The sequence below is a fragment of the Neodiprion lecontei genome, chromosome 1 (assembly GCF_021901455.1).
Source record: "Neodiprion lecontei isolate iyNeoLeco1 chromosome 1, iyNeoLeco1.1, whole genome shotgun sequence".
Classification (NCBI taxonomy): domain Eukaryota; kingdom Metazoa; phylum Arthropoda; class Insecta; order Hymenoptera; family Diprionidae; genus Neodiprion; species Neodiprion lecontei.
Window position 1 is genome coordinate 34,825,576 of NC_060260.1, and position 24,259 is coordinate 34,849,834.

The 24,259-nt window shown below is 47.4% G+C and overlaps 1 protein-coding gene across 1 annotated transcript; it reads right to left on the reverse strand.

The window, feature by feature from the left end:
• Positions 1-2,824: 2,824 nt before the first annotated feature.
• Positions 2,825-22,354, reverse strand: LOC107223589 (transcription factor hamlet). The gene is made up of 2 exons (XM_015663306.2): positions 21,528-22,354; positions 2,825-7,900 (listed from the first exon to the last, which is right to left on the reverse strand). The coding sequence occupies exon 2, from the start codon at positions 7,848-7,850 to the stop codon at positions 6,633-6,635; it is 1,218 nt and encodes a 405-aa protein (XP_015518792.1). The 5' UTR covers positions 7,851-7,900; positions 21,528-22,354; the 3' UTR covers positions 2,825-6,632.
• Positions 22,355-24,259: the final 1,905 nt, after the last annotated feature.

The following is a 24,259-nucleotide window of genomic DNA, read 5'->3' on the forward strand; positions in this document are numbered from 1 at the left end:
CGGCAAAGGATTCACGCCGAAAGGTAGTCGCGATATTTCGCAATCTCGTTCATAAATTCGCTTTCTTAACCGAGGACTCGGGGCGACTCCGTGAATTTATTATCATTAGCATTACCGGGTCCGCCTCGGTCAGCAATGTAGATCATATTGTACCCACGAGATATGTGAGCTAAGTTACAAGCTACAGTTCTGGTGCCAACCGAAGCTAAATTATCACAAGCGAGGCGGGATTGGAACTGGGAGATGTGCGAAATGCTCCTAAGCTCTGTAAACAAAATGCCCGTCTTTCCTTTGCGAAAATCTAATTTGAAAAAATTTATTTTTTATTATTGTAATTTCATACTATCTTCAACTTAACTTTGTTGTGATTCATTTTTGTCGTTCCTTTTATACTGTACCGATATAAGAGTGAAACTTTTCGTGATTTTGTCCACAATTTTGCACCGAGGTATATCGACAAAGCATTCAGGAAGAAATTGTATTTATAATTTTGCCAGGTTAATTGCTTTTTAAAGTATCCTGCACGATATATTATTGTCATTACGCAATATTTTTAATTGCTCGTTTTGCCTCTGGTGTAATTGCAGCCCGGGGGATATACTTGCAAGAATTTGCGTAATACGGATATAGTTTCACGTGAATAAAAAACACGTGTAAAAAATTTAGTGCTGCCACTTCCTAATCTCGTATCTATATAATAATAATAATAGAAATAATTTTCTTTGTTGATGGATGTATTCTGTTATAGATAATCAATGTATATAATCGACGACCGTAACAAGAAAAGAACGTTATTTAGCTGTGGATCAAAATGATTTAGCTTCGTTCGGGAAAATAATTTTTCGAAACGGATAATCCATAGCACTAAATACTGAAAAGTAAGTTCACAATTTACTTTCGACGGAGTACAAGAGTTGAGTATTGGTTGTTCACCTTTCACGTCCTTGTGCAACGAATCCGCTGTGCAGTCTATTACACAGCGGAAACACGATATATTTTTGTAATTCTGCAAAAGTCGTTGGAAAAGAAAAAGCGCGATGCGGTTAAGCCTTCTTCTTCGGCTAGCAAGTAGGGTGAAATCGAAAGTTTCCTTCCATTTTTAGTCTATTCATAGGAAAAGTGCAGTGTAGTCTCCGGGTGATAAGAAAGGCGTGAAATTTCACCGCAACGATGAAAAAGAAAATCGATAATACAAGTATTCTACATTATGCGCCAGGATCACGCTTACAGCGCGCACGGTACCGTTTGAAGTAGCGTGCGAAGCTCGGCGTCGAGTCGCGAAGCGTCGAAGTTTAGCACGGCTGCATCTTACGAGACCGACACAGTTTGGATCTGGGTCAAAGTCACGTCCTCGTGGCAGTCCGACTCGAGTCGACCGGGCTGGACTCTCAGGACGTACGGTCCGCAGGACGACCTCCAGGACGCCCCCCGCGTGCGGCCGAGACGGTCTGGTTTCCTCGCGAATCGGAGGCTGTTCCTGCGGCGACGCATCGCGCATACGAGAGCAGCCCGCGAGGAATTGCGACCTGTCGTTCCTCTACTCCAGGAGCAGGCTGTCGAGGAAACTGGTCCGGTTATTACCCGGCCTTACTTTGCCTCGCTGTTCATGGGACGTGAGAAATTAGAAGGACAAGAAGAATTGTCGCGGTCGAAGAGTTTAGAAAGATGGACGACGCGAGGACGAAACGGCGCGACGAAGGATGAAGGGCTCCACATTCTCGAGCGGTGCAGCGATTGTTCACCATCACCATCATCATCATCATCATCATCATCATCATCATCATCCCGCGGAGCACACGTGAGGCCGCGTCGTTCTGGAGGCTGATCCACGTCACCCGTCCAGTCCGTGCTGTCCGCGGAGAGCTGTTCCGGTTCTCACACACCTGTGACCCTAGCAAACAACTCTTTTCTCACAACAATTACTCGGTTCAAATTTAATTTTTAAGGAAAGGCAGCAGCTCCGCAGCTGGCTGCATCGAGATGACCTATGGCCCAACTGCCGCCAAGGCGAGCTTCGCCGTGAGTCATACCTTGAATTTTGCGACTCTTTCGGGCGTAAGGTATAAGGTATAAGGTATGTATACAATTTTTGGTCGGCACGCGCAGTGAAAGCTCCGTTGCAATTATATGGTACCGATGTGTTTCCCTCTTGTCGGACTTGAAACGATGCGGACAATGCGTTCCTGTCGATTCTGGCAAAACGCCGTTGTTGTGTAAACACTTTTTTTTTTTTTGCTTTTTTATCGCGAGTCTCGAGTTTTCCAAATCTTTCAGTTGAAGGAATAATTAACGGAGACGAGGGGAAATGCATTATAGACGACACAGGAAATATTTGTAAACGAATAATTTTCTTATATTACTAGGGAATATTACATATCAACATATATACAGACACCACAGTGCTACGTTACACGTGAAAAAAAAAAACAACAAAAATCATTACGATGGCTTAAACGTTAAACGTTAATGTAGAATACAGAAATTGGTAATCCGCTTGTACATGGCTGCACGCTTTGTTTGAAAATTACAAATAGGTTTACAGCCACTTTATTTTTCATACCGAATAGAGAAATGCATTTGAAAATTTGAATTTTCCAAAATTAACGAAAACTGTATATCTCTACAAAGGAATGATGAGACCAATCCGGTGGCAGCCCCGAATGAAATAATCAACCGACAGAGTTTGAAACCTTTGAGAGCAATGACTCAAATTTTCCGAAGATGAATGAATACATAGGTGGCAACTCGAGCAATTATAACCGGGGCTGTTGTCTGTTAAATATTTCGACAGGTATGCGTATATATATCGGTAACTTCGATAAAATCACAATCACGTTATAATTTATACAACTCTTACAGTACAGTAGTAGGTACGTTACACACATATAATACAGTTCTAATTACATCAAGGAATTAAAAATACGTACTTAACTTAAAGCGCTAGTTTGAAACATCTAAACATCGTTTTTTAGTTTTTTCTCTACAGTAAAAATATTATCGATGCACTAATTCACCAGGGCGAACACAAATTGTTATATCACGACGTTAGTTCGAAACTATTGGGATTTATCCCGTTAGTATTACCGATTTATAGGTATAAACCAAGGAAGAGAATAGAAAAGAAGAGAATAACAACTTGTGTTTGCCCTGTGATTACGAGCCAGCTCGCTAACAATCGGTTACTATTTACATACAATATTGTAAAAAAATATCATTCTTATTATTCGTAAAATCTTAACTTGAGCCAGGACACAACGCGTCTGCAGCGACGATGGTATGAACTTTCAGCTACACACACACACACACACGCACACACACATATATATATAGTATATATATATACGTATCATACTTATATTATGTTTATATTATATTATCACTAGGTATATAATATATTAATTACTTTATGCACGCAGGTTTGCTTAGAAAATTACGATTAAAGGTAACGAAGATTTGCACGGTTTGGTTGGGCAACTGTAATAGTCATCCCACTAACCTAGGTATATCATAGGCATGCACGTACGTCGAATACGTCGGTACGTGTGTATACTTGTGTCTAATTGAAGGAAGCCTACCGCGTTCTACCGAGTCGGAATTAAATCAAATTATACAAGTTTATTATTATTGTAAGATTGCGAAATCACTTCATTCATTCCATTCGCCCACGGATCATCCATCTTGGACCATCCCAGCTCCTATCCATCCATCACGAGTCAGTCAGATGTGAATTCCTTCCGTAGAAGTTTGGAAGCTGTTTCGTACACGTATTTCATGTATATCCTAAGTGAGATCTGCTTCACGCTTGCAATCAACGGGATATTATTATACAAATAGAATTATGAATCAGTGGGATATGGAACGCGATGAGAATTCATCGGCATCCCGCGATAGGTCGAATTAGCCTCGTTTTCAAACGCGTTTCGGTTCTCCGATCGGAGTGACATCTTCCTCCTCACGTGTTTACAGGTCGAGAAATTCTCTCGTTCCTATCACAACGGGAGAATTCGATACACGCGCTTGTTCGTGAGTCTCGTGATCCAGACTCCGGCTCGTAATAACTGGTACATAGAATCACGTAGCGGGAATTCTGCAGCGTGGAGCACGTCGATGCCGACGAAGGTGTGGTCTGAATATTTCCCTCGCTCGGGATGACCTCCACGCAGCTACCATCTTCACCTTCGCGACTACCAGGCTGCAGTCTAGTGCATCGTGTAACAGATCGCCGCGTGTATTATACCGTATACCTATAACTTGAGCACGATCGAACCGAGGCGGTATACCACCTAGTTACGGGAAAAAACGAGCGTTCGATTTCGCCGCGAGGTGCAGGGGTGTACATAGGTGTAAACGTTACGGTATCCGACCGTCGAGTTTCTCGAAATTTACAAGCTTATAATTCCGTGTCAAAATTCGAAAAGGTTGTATCGCGCGACGTCGCTCGGCTACCATACGGCTAAGGAATCGATTTTCGATGGTGAAAAATGAACGCACGGTGCCCCTGATCTCCGCCGCACGGTCACTTTCCAAATATCAACTCGGTTCTAACGAGAGTAGGTGCTGTTCGCGGCATCGGTCCGAGCGTTTCTCTTACAGAAGCGAATGATGAATGCCTCCGGCCGGCGATCGAGGCCTCTGAAAAAAGGGTTGAGAGATGATGGAAAAGAAAGAAAGAAAGGAAAAAAAAGCAACTTAATATCGAACCACTTAAGCGGCGTGCCTTCCGTTCCGGCTTGCCGTACCGCAGTCGACACACTCGCGACGCCGCTTGAGAAGCGCCAAAACGACCGCAGGAGCGATGCGAAATGAGCCAATTATAACCGAAACCATTGACGGTGTGTACAGAGTGTGCGATATACTCTCATCGATAAACAAACAGGAGAACGCGGTTTTAATTGAGATCAATCGGGCGCCTCCCGCCGCCACTCGGGACCGGCGTTTTATGTGTGTATGGGTACCAGGCACGTACATTATTTTCTTTCTCGTACGGTCTATCGGTTCGTTTCACTTTCGAGATGAGCCTCGAACGGTGGCCTCGCGATCCTCGAGTAGGCAGGTAGGTAGGTAGGTAGGAAGGCAGATATACACATGTACCTACTGGGTGTGGCGCGTGCGAACATTTTCCAACGAGAGCGAATTCTTCCGACTTGAATCTGCGAGAGCAGAAGGAGGCACCTACGGAGACCGCGGTCCTCAGCTCTGCTCCGAACTAGTTCTTCGCATCCATTCAATGCTCTCTCGCGCAAGCATCTTGCACGTTCTAATTGCGTCATAAAGGACGTTACACGTGAGTCGCGTTGGTTCCCTGTCTCCCGAGCCGTCCGGGATATTGGCAATTTCCTTGCGAGAATCGTCGTCACTCCGATACCTTTCGTACTATAAAATAAATCTCGTATTTCCCGTCGTGGGAGCACAGCCGGTCCCAGGTATGCAGCCATCCTGGCTCGGATTATCGCCGGATGTCAGTTTGCTGATTCACGCGCCCCGCCGTTATGCCGCGATTTCAGCGGAAGTATCACTGCTATCCGCGCAATCGACTTCCCGGCGACACGTGCAATCGCGAGGTGAAACGATGCCCCGGTTATCTACTCTCGGAAGATGAAGAAGAAGTAGAAGAAAAGGAGCAAAAGAAATGATCGGAAGCTCTGGAAAAAGAAAATGAGAGTAGAACGTACGATCGAAACTGGCGAAGATCATACTGCAAGTTTGGAACACCAATTATAGGATTCATACTAGTTTGGAACACCAATTGTAGGGTGCGTACGGGCCATCTGTACACGAGCGCCGCGGTTACAACTGGAGCATTGTAGCCAGTTGAAATAGTTTCGCTCGCGAGTGGAGCAGGCGTCACTACAATTGGCGTTACTGCAGCAGTTCATCTTCTCTCCGATGTATAAAGACTCGCACAAAGGTACATGATCTTCGAAAGACAGGAATTACACAGTCGAGCATTCGTACAAAGGCATACACACACACACACACACACTGCCACTCTAGCGCACAGTAGGGTATTAAAAGATAGTAGTAACGCAAACGATCCCATGTATACAAGAAGTGTACACATGTATCGTCTACAAGTGTATACTATGCATATGTGTATACGTATATACGTCTACGGAAAGATACATGTGTGTAGTATTATATGTATTTATATAGGTAACAAAGAATGAATAGTCTCTGCACAGTCGTCGGGACTCGGACAATGTGCAGGTTTTGCTCGCAGGTTGCCGGTCGTCCGGCTATCTATCGCCTTGCCGTGTACGTGTGTATACCTTTCACCGAAACAGTTGGTCATCCGGGGTCCATCCATCCGTTGAGCACCTTCGATTCACATTCACTCGGGCAGTCCTCTTCGCTCTCTCTCCCTCTCTCTCTCCCTCTCTCTCTCTCTCTCTCACTCTCTTTCTCTTGCTCTCTCTATCGCTCGCTCTCTCTCTCTCTCTATCGCTCGCTCTCTCTCTCTCGCTCTCGCTCGTTCTTTCTCTTTCAGGCCGTTTTCTTTTTTAATTTTTTTTTCCCACTCGTCCTCTTCCGTTCTTCTTCTCTCCCGTCGATCCGGTATAACGCAAATCGTCGTCATTCGCTCTTCACTGCAGGGTTGGGGGGAACGGTGTGCGACGCCGAATGCAACCGACTCAGGTGTTATTGCCCGGCGATAAAGGCGGCGATGCGACGTCCCTCTGCTCCTCGTGGATGCTTTCCGGTCTACTCGCGGCTGAGCTGCTTGACCTGGAGCTGAGGTTATCCCGGTCGCTGAAGTAGGATGAGTCCCCGCGTTTCTCCTCGAGCTGAAGCTGCTGTTTGTCGGTCTTGAAGTCCTCCGCACCGGGGGCGAGAAGACTGGGAAAATAGGAGATCCCCTGACGCTGGGATGTGATCTTACCCATGAAGCTCCGTATCTCCTCGAAGTAGGACTCGTCGGTACGCGGCAGCTGGCTGTGGTATCTGGAGCGTACTTCGTCCAGGATCGTCGGTCCGTCGGCGTCGTGCTTCTTCAAATGGCGATCGAGGTTCGTCTGCTGCCCGAAGCAGCGTTCGCATAGCGGGCACTTGAACGGCTTCTCCTTGTTGTGAATGTTCCTAACGTGACGTTGGAGGTTACTCGAGATGCTGAAGGACCTCTCGCAATACTTGCACTTGTACGGTTGCTCACCGGTGTGGGTCCGAAGGTGTCTCGTAAGGTTTGCCGAGCGAGGAAACACCTTGCCGCAGAACTTGCAGGAGTACCGATCTTTCGGCTTGAGACCAGCCGTCACCGCCGCTGGATACGACGGCAACGACGAGGCCTGTGGCTGCGAAGGCAACGGGCTCGAGGGTCGCGGCGCCTGGGCCTGAGGCAGGGGCACCATCGTCGGAAGGGCTCGAACCTGGATCTTTGGAAGTTCCGCGACCGATGTGTGGTGGTGCGAACGGTACATGGCCTCGAGGACGAGCGGGTGGACCGCCGGATGCTGAGGGAAGAGCACCGCGTGGTAGGGGAGGTTCAGGCTGTTCTGGTTAAGGACCTCGACCTCGTTCTGGTTCTCGTCCTGGAACCGTTCCTTCTTGTGGTCGACGCGGAGGTCCAGCGGCTCGCAGTCGAGGTCGCGATGGTGGTGGTGGGGTCTCGCCGCCGGACTCATGTGCGGCTGCTGACCGATCACCGGGCTTCCCCGGCTGTGTCCGTGGCTCAGGTCGTAGGGGAGGTCCTCGGGGTCGGAGACCCCAACGCTCAAGGGGTATATGCTCGCCTGTTTGGGACTGATGTGGCCCGACATCTTTCGCGGACTCGAGTCCTTCTCCCTCATGGCTGGGGAATATTGGGGGTAGTGATGCAGCGGGGAGGGAGCGGTCACGCCCAGGTATCCACTCATCACACTGCTGCTGACACGCTTCACGATTCTCCGGTTGACCCTGAGCTTATCTGAAACACAAACGATGGCCGTCGAATTATGGCGAGTCGTGAAATGGTATTATAATTGGCAAAAGTCCCGCGGAACGATTCTTTTCTTAGTTTCACGAGGGGCTGAGTGCGTCAGCGGGAGAACGAACGGCCGGGAGAGAGAGAGAGAGAAAGGTAAAGAGAGTGAGAAGAGAGACCGCGTGCTTGATGGGGGCTTACGTAAGCTCGTAAATTTCAGTGATTACAGTCAGTCGGCTCGGCGCGCTCCGCATTACAGTCGACGACTAGGTTCGCCAGGTGGTTTGATGGCCCGTTCCATTCAACTCCACCCAGATAAGCGCGGGTACGAATATCTTTACTGCCCGCCTGCTCGCGATCATACTTGACATTCATCGGCGGCGAAATATATCGGGGTTAACGTAAGTATTCCGCGCCCAGGAAAAAAAAAATAATAATGAGAGGATGAAGATTAACGAGAAACTCGAGCCGTAAAGAAGGCGCAGCACGGTTTTCGAAAGATCGACTTCGCGTTATCGCATGATGCCGGTACGCGGATCCGTTCGCGGTGCAGCGGTATTATTGAATAAAAGACGGGCGAAAGGTGAAAATTATCCTCTCTATAAATCCACGGGCAAAGGCGTAGCTCGAGGATCTTCATCTTCACGCAGGTATCAGTGCATTGAAATTAGAATTTCATTGAATCCGCCACGTTGGGGAACCACACGCTTCCTAGACGCGGTGCGAGTCACGAACGCGAAGAATCTGACGTTGGCGTGTGAAGCCCATTACCTGGGATAATTACGCCAAGTACCGTGCGGCCGGGTGGTTCGCTGCTGGCTGAGTCGTAGCAGCGGGTATGCCTGCACTCCGGCAGGATTCCGCGGATTATGGTAAACGTGATAATAGAAATTCCGAACCGAATTTGCACCACCTGTCCGCAGATGTATAATGGTGTCGGTAATGCCCGCACACCGTAACTACATGTGTGTAACGTTACCGCGTTGCGTCATAACGCGCAAAGACGTTTAACATGTGGAGCAAAAACAGTGGTTTGTGCCTGCATACAATTTTCCTCATTACAACTGCTGCAGGCGTTGAGAAAAAGGAAAAAAAAGAAGGGAAAAAATAAGTAAACACCACCGTCCAAGTTCCCTTACACCGGCTCGTGAATAAGATCGTATAATTAGCTGGCACTAGAGGCCCATATCGGGAAAGCGGAGAGACATGGATGATACCTGCATGCACGCTGTAATAATTTCGTAAGTAACGCAAGGGGAAACGGCTTAGAGGAAGGAACGGTACTTCGTCCATCCGTGAGCCGCGTAAGCCGTTCGGGTCCCACCTACAAGGCCCGCTTAATACCCTGTTCAGATTTTTATCGGGACTCAACTACAAGCCGACCGTGGCAGTAGGAACTGACCTTTGATTGACCACCGGAATGATCAAGAACGCCGGCACCCTGTAGATCTGTCGTGTTTGCTTCTATAATTTCACTCGTTACACCTACAAGAAAATAAAACGCGAAGGAAGCGCGGATGCCGGAATGAGAGAAAGGAAGAGGGAGATCGAGAGAGAGAGAGGGAGGGCGAGAGTGAACCAAAAAAGGAAAACAAATAATAAAATTAGTCTTGAAAGAAGTCGGCAATATCCGTGAAATTGCGGCAATAAATGTAAAGACTATCAGAACGTCAGGCTCGTAAATCTTTCGGCTTGGGAAAAGACGGACCTGCATAATAATGTGTAAAGGTTCGGCGGTTGCGGTTCAGAAACTGGTTCGCGCTATTAATTAAGCCGACAGACTAAACTGCCCACCGGTTTCGCGAACACACGAGTCTTGAGCCAATGTATGATATACTCTATATTATAAGAAGCACGGTTGTTGGATATAAATTTATGCGGACTTAAATTGAATCTTCTCCCGTTTTTAGGAATTATTGGTAAACCGTTATCCTGCAAGAGTTAATAAAAGTCGGGCAATCGCACGTACGTTTCATCGTAGTGTTTCTGATTATTTGAAACATGTATTGCGTTATTTAACGAGGCCGTAATTGGGTGTATAGTTAGCATATACGCTGCATCAGGTTTAAAGGACGGATGACGGGTCAGACATCCTTACGTCAATTCGGATGGACGTTCACGCATACATACGGTGCGTACACACATATGCGTATAAATTATATGTCGAGTAAATTAACAAACTGTGACGCGTGAATAAATAAATTTCGATATTTCATCTCGCGATGCATATTATAATTAGCATCGAAATACCAAAGGTAAAGTGGTGGAGGTAGCGAGGTTGAAAAGTGTTATAATTCGCGGGATGATTGACAGGCACGGAAATACGTTCGCTCGGAATTCCAAATTCCATATCTGTTCAAATATCGCGACGATCTATGAGAATAAATAATGTCCAGAAGGGTAAGAGCAGGTGTAATCTACATAGGCGAATACGATTAATATAAATCAGAAATAACACACTAAAACGTGTTTACACGAAGATAAAGAGGTAAAAAAGAAGACATATCTAAAACTAGAAGAAAAGAAAAAGAGAAATTGAAAGACAACAAGAAATGCCCGGACGCTCAGAGAGAAGGCACAGCAGGACGTTGACTTTGATTTCAAAAGTGGTCAGCGCAATTCGGATCATCCCGGATGATTAAGTTTTGCATCAGCTTTGGGTATACCCACGAGGCCACGCCACGCTGGTCAAGATGTCGTTGACAAACGTGAAATAAGAGCTAACCGCACCCATGAGAGACATCGAGAGGGGGTCGGGAGGGGCGAGGAGGATGACAGAAATGAATATTCAAATTAAATCTGGTTTTCAATCCATCGTTTCTGGAAGAGCGCACCTAATCCGAGCCGGTCGCATACTCACACATATTCATACACATTGAACTTGATCGCGTCCAACTTTCGGCCCACAAATCTATCCCAATTATAAAAATTCGATTCAATTCGCGGTAGTAATCGCGGATATTATTGAAGTGCCCGATCTCGACGGATTATCTCCGTCTGCCTCGGCGGAATCGCTGTTAATCAAATGTGTTTTTTTTTTCTACCTTCGCTCCAAATTAATTTTATACCCACGCTTGAGGTTGCGCGTTTATGAAAAGATGGTTCGAGACCAAAAAAAATAAAAAAATTGGCACGCAGTCCGCACGATCGCATGTCGAACGTAATTGCCGCGATTGTTTTCCGTTTTTAGCGAGCCCGGGTAACTCAACGAACTGCATCGACGTGGGCACCGACAATTCAAAGGTTCGAACGATGGTGAGACTCGATCTTTGTCACAAGATTCCGAGGCAGATATTATGACTTCTTACGCAACCAATGTTCGTCTAAATTGAAAATAAAAATAAACGCGAAGGTGAACGGGACGTGTTAAGACGAAACGTACCAACGGGCCGTAAAGTCAGTGCGGTAGAACTCGACAGCCTTGATTAACGTTACGACCGTATTTCATCCGCTAATCCTCATCCCCCTATAATTCATATCGCATAAACTTGATTTGCTGAAACACGGAGAACGGAATACGCAGTCGTAAAATGCGGTCGTGCCATAGCCGGTTCAAGCGAATCAGGGGTATCATCATTAGGGAATAAAACTTTCTCAGTCATTGGTATAACACCGACGACGACACGGGCACGTCTAGCTAATTACCGACTCTCGAAGCGCAGCCAGCAAACACACCTATACACGGCAGTTTTCTCGTCTCCGCGAGCGTTTTCCCACAGCAAGTAGCGGAAGACCCGCGTCTCTGGCTCTCTTTGCTCGAATCGGCGAAGGGGTGTAAGCGACGGGTGTGCCTCGGCGTTGCGGGTAATTGATAAATGAGCCCTGGCTATATACGGAATCGGCGAACTGCCAGAGCGGCGGATTGCACCTCGCGAATTGGAGCACGCGGGGCGCGGCGTCGGCGCGAGCGATTTTCATCGGTCTACTCGTATGTTCGTACACCTACACCAGCTCACACCGCACATGATGGTTGGCGGTGCAAACTAGCCGACTGGATGGTAAATCTTTCTGAAATAAATCACGAGATTCCCGTTGCAGCCGTGATGCGAACGCCCACACAAGCTGCCACGTTTATATGTGATTATACGTATCACGCTTGTCGGACATGCACACGCGACGTCGTTCGCGAATTTGCCGATTGTCGCTGAGAAAAAAAAAAACAAGAAGTGCATTACAGGCATAGACGTGGGCGGAAAATTCTCGTGCCGATGTATTGGTATTCCGCATCGCGTGGTAGACGAGTGTAGGCACAAGGACTGGAAGAAGACTGGTATAACTGAGATGGGGTACAGGTCCGAGGCGATAACCGCGAGTAGTACCGTTGCTCTGCTCCAGTTAGACCTCGTCGGTTGGACTCCCGTGCTGCAGCAGTGAACGTCGCCCTGCCCCTGATGAAAGAGAAATTGTCTCGCCTTGATTGTTGCAAAAAGACACCTCACGTCGTCGCAAAAACTTGCGTACGTCGACGGTCCGTATACTCGAGTTCGAGCTAGCTCAATGCAGTGAAATGCTTCTTCGATTTCTTTCATCTAGTAACTGTGCGTGTTTTTTATACAGATGAGACGCGCCTGATACTTCCACTGCATGGAATTGCGCAGAAAATACGCTACTTACTGTCTTATACATCTTTTTCGTCTTTGTCCTTTTTTTCACAGCGAAATTTCTGTACCGACATACAGTAATGACATATTTCCTCTATGGATTATAGACGAGTCGTAATGATATGACCGCTCTGCCTGGTAGACGGTGAATATAAATCGGGCCGTTGTAGAGCTGCTTTCGCAAAAGTAAGTCTGATTATGATAACAGTTTTATACCGTTGTGGAAAAATTGAGTGTGGATAAAAATAAAGTTGATCGCTGTTTGAGACACTCTGTTATTTATTGTCAATTTTATAGATTTCTCACGTGTATACTAAAACTCTAATTTCTTTCGGTAAACACTGGAATTCGACAGATTGAAATAACGACACGAACACGATAACAAAAATACCCAAATTTCATAATTCGTTTTCACAATGGAGACACATTTTTCTAGTTGTTTTGACACTTCGATACATTACCACAAGAACCGAGTCTCCAAGTTGAAATGAATAAGATCGAGTGTCGGTGTAACATCGAGCAGAATAGATTTCAAAATATCCTGCAACTGGCGACAAAACGAATGCTCATAAGGCATTGAGAATACGACAAAGCACTGAATGCCATTCAGGTGGCAAATGTGTTATGCTAATGAAATAGCGGTGACTTGACGTTTGTCATCCAGTAAAAATGACGATTCGACTCTGTAATTGGCTCATTTCTGCAGGGTTCATCGTTCAAGACGCTTCAGAGTAGTATTAAAATCGGGCTGAGACTCGGCCGGCTGGACCGTCCGTTTCGGGGAAGATCTTCGAGAGCCGCGTCTCCGTCCCAGCATCCTTAAAAGTTTGTTATCGTTTTGGCGCGGTGGCCGCAGTATAGGTGCGTTGTTTTACGTATCGAGGATTGCGTAAAGGCGTAAATCGGAGAGGGGCCGGCGAGGCTGAGTGCGGTCCGATGTGCGTGATTTAAGGCCCGAGATAGAGCGGTCGCGATGAGGCAGACGTGATCCAGTTTTCGGTTTGTAGAAAGTTGGGATGCGCCGGGCGTGGCTGCGGCTGCGGTTCGAGATCTTGAACAGCTCCGTCGTCCTTGCTGCGGCTGGATTTCTCCGGTGAGTATACGAGACGTGAACGGTGCGCGGAGCACTTCTGACGATTCGCGTATTAGTGCACGTTTAAGTAAGACGTGCCTTGAGTTTACAGAGGCTCGGAGCACTCACACGCGGAGAGACGCAGGCGCGTAGAACGCGTCAGTCAGTTTCGTGCGCACGGGTATAATGCTTTTCATACCGGGCATTGAAATCACCGGTTCACCACTCGGTAATTTAAACTCGCTGTCCTTTGCCTGTCCGTTCGTTATTACGACCAACAAGATTTCAATTATATTTCTTAACGATATTTATTCTGCGCCGTCGCGTTTCAACGTCATACATATGCCTGCGTATTATACAGCTGTACGCCTTTGCCAAGGAACACAGGTGAGGCACGACCGCGTGGTTTATATTATATCAATATACCGGACGTAAAAACGAAGGAATCCTCCTCCTCGGCACTTAACCCGATCCGCGATCGCATTTCGTATTCGGTTATACGCCTTGGACCGCTTAATCAAAGTCCGGGCCCGTTGCACGCGGTATATACGGACGTCCGAAATATATAAGTATACTAAACACGTTCACCGACGGCTAATTAATTATTCCCTCGCATCCTTATACATCTCACCTCACCTGCTTTATAGAGAGCGCTTGCCGCCCTTCCGATTGCTCCACATATATGTATATATATATATATGTATATATACATAGATATTACGTTCAGTAAGTATATTTTAATTATACAAAGGTCATTTTACTCAGTGGGCGAAGACGGGCCGATGATCGTCCGCCTTTGAAAGAGTATCTCGCGATGAAGAGTCGACGCCGACAGAGTGCAGAAAGGAAGTCAAGGAGGATGGACTTTCACAACGTCGAAAAGCACCAAGTGCGGTCAAAGTCGATCCGAGGGCCGAGTGCCGTGCTCGCTGTTCGGCGTGAAAACACCCTCGAGTTGAGCCGAACTCGACGATAACGCCGAAACGCGACAATTGCGCACCTTGCTCAATCGCTCGAGTCCATTGAAGTGAAAGCTGCCGCTCGTCCAACCCTCTGAAGAGTCCAGTCAAACCGCAAGTGAAAAGGAGAGGAAGAATTTCCGAGACGAAACGAGAGGCAGGCAGATTGAAGAGCGCCAGGGATCGAGTATTGTACAAATACTAATTGCGGTTTCATCACACCCGATGATTTACATGCCTGTTTGAAACCCGCGTCCGTGGACATGGTAGATGAATTGTCAGCGCGTCACAATAACTCTGCCCACACACGCGCACATATTTGCGTTCGTCCGACAACCTTGTCTCATATCCGTCTTTGGCATACCGTTCCAGTTTGTTATCCGAGAATTAATTATATATCGACCCTACATGGAATTCCGTAGCCGCAACTAAGAATCGCGCTCCTGGGCTTTGGGAATATCGAGTCGATGGTAATTCTTTTTTGGCGCGTCGACGAAAATCTCGGTGAGGATCTTCTATAATATCGAACGCCGGCGGGAGCGGATTCGGAACAAAGAGTATCGTGTTTGCTATCGTAAACTTTTAGTGCAATACCAAGTAAGTATAGTTATAAGCTCAATCGTAAAATCGGCCACGAATTATTTGCGTCAGTCGAGCTGAATCCGAGTCCCAGCTGTTGCAACGATGATTTATACACAAAGTTCACCAGATCGCGTGAAATCCTTGTGGAAATGAAATTTATCAGCGATATAAACCTACGTTTATATATAATATATAAGAGCCGCAGAGGAAGACTTCGACGTTACTATGAACTCCGAAGTTAATTTCACTTGCTGTGCCCAAGGTGTATTCGTGAGATACTAATCGATTCCACTCCCTGTATATACCTTGCGGGCGGTGTTGCTTGCCACCTTGACGACCTCGATACGTATACCGTTGAAAATACGGTACCAATATGACTAGCGGATCGGTGGCTTCCTGCAGGATCGTCTATAATACCGGAGTGAAACCGATCGGTGCACCGGGAGATGATAGGGAAAAAGGTGAAGAAAAACGAATACACCGACGCAACCGAATCGCATTGATCGTACTTCCTCTTTGTTTTCTCTCGAGTGACTTCCTCCGCTCCAAGTGTAAGGAAATTGGGGAAAGCGAATGAAGTGTAAAATAACGATGACACAAAAATATATAGTGATGATTATACTAAACGGTACGAAAATAATAACAAAAGGAGAGAAAAAACAGTATTGAAACGAGTAACAATGAAGAGATGCAGAGTTGCGGTGCGCGATGGACCAAAACCGCGATCGATTGCATAAGCGATCTATAATTCTATTGCCTCAACAGATAGATCTGCTGGGTTCGCGTTGAGCAATGGTCGTTCTGTAAGACGCGACCTGGCTGACCAATTCGTCGAAGCGAAACTGTGTCCCAGCTGGACAATATAATTTCAATTAATTTTTAATCCGCCGTAGTTCCTCTTCGGATTTCTCGTTGTCGTCGATCGGGGATGAACGAAAACGGAGGTGTACGTATACTGCGGTAGTGTTTTTCCCTTCCTTCTTCCGCCTCTGTTCACTATTTTTATTCAGCAGTTTTTTCCCCCATTCAGAAATCCCGATCTCGACGGGCAAAAAATGATCAACTTAGGTATATCGACGTACGGTACTTAATGGAATTTTCTTTCGATGTGCACTTTGGAAAGTTTCTCGTGAGCTATTTCACGGTATTATCTTTCTTTTCGCATCTCAATTGTCGTAGTTGCCGGAGTCTCTCTATTCGTTGATTTTAGTCCGGCTACGAGCGGACTGCTGTATCGGATTCTTCGTACAAAACGTTTTTGGCTCAAGTGTTTTTTGTCCAAGTGTCGCACCTTCTCCTCTCTTTCACCGTGCATCAACCGAGCTGGCTATATGGACTATTCGCTAACAATGTAGGAATTTCACTCCGAAGTAGAGTAAGAAGCCTTTTATTGGCTTACATCTGAGGCGATCACGTGAACGGTTTTTTTTTTTGTCTTTTGCTTCGCCTCCTTTTCGCCGTCTTGACGAAGACTTACAATTAGTTAACCCGTCGTGCTCCGTGCATGGTTGACTTGACTTCCTTGTCGCGAATGAATTTTTGCGTGTTATGTTATGATGTAGAAAAAAGAGAATAGCCAGTGTACCGCAAGTGCATCTCCGAACTTGAAAGCCATTCGACCCATACATTCCCAATTCTGTCCACAACGCACAACGCTAACTTTCTGTTTCTTTTATTACAACATATACAACATCAACGAGTGGGCGAAGCAAGCTCAGCCAAATACGCACGGTAGAAGCTGTACCTGTTTAACAATACATGCCATAATCATTACGTTTTCATTATCCGACATCGCATTGATCCACACTTCTTTATCGCACAATTCAGACAAATGACACACTGCCGGCTAGGCCAGTACTCCGACAATCGTCTTAGCGAGTCAACACCCTCATTTGCGGTAACGTAACAGCTTGTTAACAGGTGGACACACGGTCACGTGTATGCGTGCAGTGAGCGTCGTATCTGTTTATGGTGGATGTGTACCTCCGCCTGCAGCAGGGTCACGACAACAGCTCGACTGGAGAAGGTAATTTTCTTGGATTAGTTACAGGAATTATAATATTCCCGTACCTACAACGGATGTCCGATTGTGTAGTGCGCTGGTAGTAAAAACAGAGAAAGGATCTAGCGGCCGAGAGTATTAGAGGTGTGTGCAGAGTAAACTCTCGGCTAATCTGAATCGACTGACAAATTAGCCGCAACCTCTTTGCCTCTCGACGTTGTCCATCTCTCACTTATAGATTTGCTTTTGTTGTGCCGAAACTTATACAGTGGCGTTTTACAATGCGATAGATGTAACCAGGAAGAAGTCGAGTGCATTATTCAGTCGTTGAACAAATGTTTTATTCTCTACCGATATTCCATCCTCGGGCGTATTTCTGTTCTACATCCGGTGAAATGCTTCGAGCCAACCGGACAATTAGGTTATTTCACGCTCACTGGGTGTTAAATCATTGATTGTTGTAGGTATGCGATCTTGAGATGCTTTCGCGGTTAATTTATATTTTTTCATTCAATTATTAATATTGTAACTGGCTTAAGTTACAGTGAGAACCGCAACATATCACAAAGTCCATCATTTTACGGGATGTAATAAACGTCTCATGAATCGCTTTTTGTTGATGTTTTCTGCCTCATTCAGCAATTTAATGTTATTACTGCGGTCTTTGCTGATTCACAGTTTTCTACTGATTCTCAAGCGTAAAGTCGAACTGCAAGCTACTGTCTCATAAAATGCGGATCACATCTTTGATCGAAATCCAAACCATAACAATATTGCAATATCTAATTCGACTCATTCTCTGGATTATTCAGCGCTTCTCATCACAAATATTAACGGAACATATTTTACCGCCGATTCAATTCTAACCGCACGATATAAAAATTTTCATCAATATATCAATTTTACGTGGTGGTCAGTTTATGATTGTAGAACTAATCGCACGAAAATATGAAGAGCTATTCGTACAAATAGTTACAGCTCAACACAGATTTCATCCGGGCGCACTGCGGCTTGCCGTCAGTATAATGTAAAGAAAAAAAGATAAATAAAGCACCTTTTAAATTAAATCAATCAAGAAGAACATATTCGGAGCACGCAGATCCGGATGTTGATAGCGTATTTCAAGCGGCTTCCGGGGAATGTATTCGCGTAGTGTAATGGCGCAGGCGATAATGAATCAAACGAAGGTTTTATCGAAACTACGATACTGCTTATGTCACTGATCACTGTCGCACCGGGCGAGTGGGCCGATGTGGGGAAGCCCCCTTATCCATAAAGATAAACGGATCTGAGATATTGACAAGGAAAGTTGGCGGGCAGAGATCGTCGTGGCGCGAGGAAATCACCATAACGCAACGGTCGATCGCTCCTGTCGTACGGGTCATTCTAATTCACGACAGCTGTCGAATAGATTTTCATGCGTTTTCCTCTCTTCATCTGTTTTTCTCCTTTTCCTCTTTCTCCTCGTCTCTCTCGGCGTCCGATCCGCCGTCCATCGGACGTTTCTCGGTCCCTCCATATCTCGCGGACTCCTCTCAATTCCTCTCGGTATCTCCTCCTCGCCTGTTTGCAACTCATGAAATATTCATGCGGTACGACGAAATCATCGTTTGTTAGTCAACGCAATCTCTCTTATTGTAATCCGTGGCCCATTTCTTTCCAGTTCGCTTTATTTGGACAACGGTTTACCCCGACCGATGAATTTCTACGACACGTGGACACGAAACGCGATCTCTGGACCGGACGGAGCTTATACGAATGGATGGATGGATGGAGATACCGCGAAGAAAACACTCCTTCCGGAAATGCTTATGACCTTTTATGCAAACACTCGGGTGATGGCCAAGTTAGATTGTCGTGATATTATGCCGTTTTTCCTTATTGACGTCAAACCCTTTCGAACGGTCTGTAAAGGATCTATTCGAAACGCTCGCCGTTTGCCGATGATGATTGTATGCAACTGGAATACATCGGTATAAGATTGGAAATTGGGGTTTGGACTCGATTCGCATAATTCAAGAATCTTATACCCATACAAATCGGTCAAATATTGCTGAAAATAAAATCGACAATTTGCATACTCATTGCTTGCGATGAAATTCTGATACGGATATTACCGTCCGCAACTTCTCGAATGTTTTTCAAGTGAGATATTATTAGAAATTTCCAGAGGACAGTGCACTTCTAAGTTTTATCGAAACTGTGCCGGTATAAGGTAACTGGTCCTTGCCGTCGAGCCGTTTCGAATATCGCCGAGCTGGTCTTTCCGCTATCTGTATGTTTGCCCGCAAGCCTTACGGTCCAGTGCCGGTAAACGCGGAAACGAAACTCGCGTGGTCGTTGCAAGTCGTAAACAGCGCCCGATAACTAGAACAAATAAGCAAACTGCGCTCATACTTTCTTGCTGCAGTAACTAATGGGCCTCTTCCTCCGCAAGTAATGCTATAGTCTCCACTCGACCGTCTCCACCACGCTGCCGTCTTTAGCGCGAGGGAGCAAATCGTCGTTTCACAGTGGTTTAACCGAGTTGCGAGCCATAATATTAGGCGATAGAAGGCGAACACGGTTTCAATCGTCCCATCCGAGACACAGGTGCTAAATTCTTAAGTGGTTCGACGGCGCGTCGCGAAAACCTGAAAGAATAGCTACGGTTTGGCAAGATTCTCATGCGATTGTTCTGCCGCATGGTTAACACCGCGGGGATGGGAAATGGCGCTTCTGCACCTCTAAACGTTTCGCGGGTCTCGCAATATGGATGTGTTCATCCGCTCGCGTGGACAACAGGTTGTCTCTGATCGCCCCGCATTCGCAACTCAAAACGCATCGATCTCCGTTTCCGTTCCGTGATAGAGCGACGCAACGACCTTAGGCCCAGATGTCAGATACGACGAAGTACTCTCCGCGCTCTCAAGTGCCACTAAACCGAGGTATCATCTGCCCAGCTGTCTGTCACTCCTGGCAGTTCACTGTCTGCGATAGCCAGGCTGAGCGGATGGGCATTGTCTGAGGCTGGGAGTATCTCAGGATTGTTTCACCTATGCCGTAGTGCAATTGGTGTCTCCTGGGCAAAATTCAAATGCAAATAACGCCAAACCCAACGATCGGGATGCGCGTGTGTTGGTGAGCGTTTCGCCGTGTCTTCATCGTACACGTGCGTTTTATCGTAGGAAGGTACACGCTTTGGCGCAATGTTAAGTAACCTCACTTACACCAGGACGGATTTATCTGCGGACGGATGGTGAGACGTGTCATATCTGACACAATATTTTTCAGTACGCAAATGGCAGCGTGTGCCAAAGGAAGAAGGCTCTTTGTATTCCGGTGTTTCCGATTCAAGTTCACATGAGGTACTTGAGTCTAAGAAATTTGCTCTCGCGTCGCTTGCGGAACAACGGCCCTTGTCTCTCTCTCGGTCGACTGTTTCATCCACGTTACTTAATGGGACATCGATGTGAGTGCAGTTCCTCTTTATACCGCTTTACAGAGTGGAAATGTATCGAGAACACAATAACGACGATCATTCTCTCCGCGGTTTCTCCGAGGAACATATCGTGCAAGTTATAAACATTTTCTTGGGATCAATTCACACGACGATCGTTAAAACTGTGATGGTTCATATCCGCAGTTACGTTTCACTCAACAAACTAATGTCGTTGCAAGAACTATAATGCACCGCTTGATGTTCTAAATAGAATGGCGCGATTCTACGTGACGGTTGTATTATTTCGAAATCAAACTATAACAACGCGTCCGGTCGTTACAATCGTCTCGTAAGGCAAGACAATGATCATCGCATCGGAAGCAAACTCGAGAATCTATACTCATTTTCCAATCGAAGTGCCACCAAAAAATAGAATGAAACGAAGACAAATTGTCATTCTGTTATAATTAATAGACTGTATTTCGATTTTCACACGTTTCGAACGATCGATGGGCATGAATAACACAAGATGTTGCAGTTGGCTACCGGTTACTAGCGTGTAATGCTCGTGTTTGGATACCTGTCACTTCGGTTACAGACGTCGAATCGTTAAATTCCCATTTCCACCGTTATGAATGGAAATGTTAGAATGGATTTCAGCAACAGCCTAGTGCTCGCGGCTCGGTTAGCACCCGGCCACTCATAGACTATGAATGGTTATTTATTGCGGAGGACGTTAAGTGCGGTGACAGACAGGTGCCGTCGCACGTGCAGCCGAGTGATCGATGCAGATAGCGATTTAGTCCGTTTCATTTCAACGATCGTTACGTGCACGCGAATTCGCGAATCTCGTGACGAAATACTGCCGACTGGTCCGACCGTGGTGGAATTGCCAAAGTCCCTAATAATGCACCCGCGAGTGAATCATTGAATTGAGATGAGCAGTTTATACAGGTGTGAGTTGCATACGGTGATTGGCATTGTTATATTTACCTTTTCTGGCATTCCACAATCGAGGAAACGGCTATAGAACACTTTTTGACACCTCTCCAATGATTGTGTAAAATCATTCGGTACAAGTATAGTCAGTCAAATGATAATTCACATAGTTTGTCGTATTTTCACTGTCAAACAACTCTGTCCCTTTTCACAGCACTTTCCTAACACCTCTTTATCGACGGGATCCTCAGACTCTGGCGTAGCACGGTCGGGTGAAACAATCGTGCCAAAACGGCTCAAAGGCACTTTGGAAACTCCTGGAACGTCTTCGTTTGGATGAATGAAATCTTCTCCGCAGTTGTTGTCTCCTTGCCGATCGCGTCTTCTTTCGGATCACCACATACGAATACTAAATCGGCACCCTAACGCCTCCGCAACAGACGACGGCCGAGACGCAGGGAGGGTCGCGTCTTCGGGGGTGTAAACACTGGGTGGTGGAGGCCGCGTGTCTTCGGCAGGACAGCTGAGTCCTGACTGTCAGATGGCTCGTCGAAGCGGGTCGGTATGCCGGGTCCAGCAGCGCCGAGGCGGCAGGCAGCATCGGTCTCGCGATCTCGCGCGGCGTTGGTCACCGTCGTCCTGTCCTGTTCCGTCCAGGTGTCTATGACGCGGTGGCAGGGCGATGCGCGCGTGTTAGCGGGTAATCGAGAAACAAGAGTCGGCGGTACGAGGTGAGGCTGAGCCGCTGTGCGGCGGAACGGTGTGTGGGCCCCCCGGGCTCTAGGCGGGTAGGAGAACGGGAGGAGAACGGGAGGAGACCGGGAGGAAATCGGGAGGTGCCGGGAGGAGACCTCTGCGCGTTTACTTCGCGGTGGACCAAGTAAACCGGGTAAAAGTCGGTCTTCGAGTCACACCACGGCTCGGCACGCGACCGACCGATCGGCCGAGCGACCCTCCCTCCTCAGCCTCGGCGCAGCTTCCTCGCCGCTCCTCCCAGCCTTTCGGGCACCGGAATACTCCCTCCGTTTTCCGCCGCGGGATCCCGTTCCCTTCCCGTTCCCTCACCGTTCCCGTGCCTAATCATTTTCTACGCATCCTGCGGACCGCGTCGCGGGCAACGGGGTCTCGTGTCGTCGTCGCGTCGAGCAACGGGAAGCGAACGGGAAGGCAACGGGAAGGCAACGGGAAGGCAACGGGTCCCCTCTTCTTCGTCGGATTGTCGTAGGACCGCACCTCCCTTCCCACTGCACCGCGTCCACCTTCTCCTCCCTCTTTTCCTCCTCTTCCTCCTCCTCCCTCTCCTCGTCCTCGTCCTCCTCCTCCTCCTCCGCCTCCTCCACCTTGGGACTCCTTCTCCTTGTTCTCCACCTCCTCCACCTCCACCTCCTCCTCCTCCTTTGCCTCTTCCTCCCCCACCTCCTCCTCCTCAGCCGTTTGATCCTCGTAGCAGCAGTGCCTACCTATCGCCTATCTATCTAACCGGGGCCCAGTGTCGTGTTACAGTTTCGGCGAGGAGCGCCTCGCGATCGCTTCAGGACGCGAGGACGCACGGCTGTTTCTTCGCCTTCGTCTATCTTTCTCTTTCTCTAGCCGTCTATCCGGTGCCCACCAGCTCTCGCCTTTTTGTGCCTGCCAGTTGCGCAACCTCGAACTGGATCGTCTTTAGGATCTAGTTTTCATGTAAAACCATCTCTGGCGTCAACTCGCCCACTTAGCGACCGGGCCCTATGGCTGTCAGCTGTCTCGCGAGAAGGCTGCACCTTGCCCTATGTAACCGAAGACCCTACACCAAATCTCCGCATGTCTATTTTCAGCTTGACCTCTCTTCATCGTCCCTAATTAGCCCATCGTGGTATCCCCTAGATTTCGGTATTCCAAATGCAAGAAATTTGTCGTCTATTCGTTCACGCGATGGTGTCGCGAATAGAATACATCCCGACTAGGTACACGGGACAAGCGCGGTGGATGCGCCTCAGGTAGACCGCTATCGCATAAAATTCTTCAAGCTGCAGCATCGTGACAGTCGTATGGGCGTTGCTATTGACAGGCGAAACGTCCGCGCGATTGGAATGGGAGGAGACAGAAGACACGTTGATCGGTATGTCGGTGTGCGCGTCCGTGCAGCACATCGTGTACCTATACCATAGAGTTGCGCAAGTCGCACACCCGCCTATATGCATAACATAATGAGAGTACTTGACACGCCGACATAACTGTTGGCATAATGTTTATAGATTGCGCGCATTGACCGAGTCTCTTCTCCGTGTTCGCCTCGAGAGATGTTGTATAAACATCCGAGGAAGACGCACGTCGATGGGACCAAGGATCGTCATTACGCATATTGATTGCGTCGGCTCGCGTTGCGGCTGCGGCAGCTGCGCGGCTGCCTTCGAATGCGAATAACATCCCGTCGATGCAATGTCACCTGCTTTGAGTCATCAGCAAGCGCGCCTGCAGTGAGGTGTAATTTGTTCGTGGCCGCGAAATGGATTGAACGGGCTCACCGCGGGTGCAAGATGCGAGGTCTCCGGTATACGAGGTAGGCAGTCGTTGGAATCACCTAACGAGGAGGGATCATGAGGCGACTACCGGTGTTGAGCATCCCTGTCGGCACCGGGCGTCTCGGAGTAAACGGCGGGTGTCTTTCTAAATGAATAATTATACCTCCAAGGTGTACGGGCGATGTGTTGCTGCACGGCCGGGAGATTACAGGTATACCTGCGACGACGCTGAAATTGTCCGCTCCTCGCTCTCTTCGGTCCCGCGTCGCGGGTGCGCGCATGCTG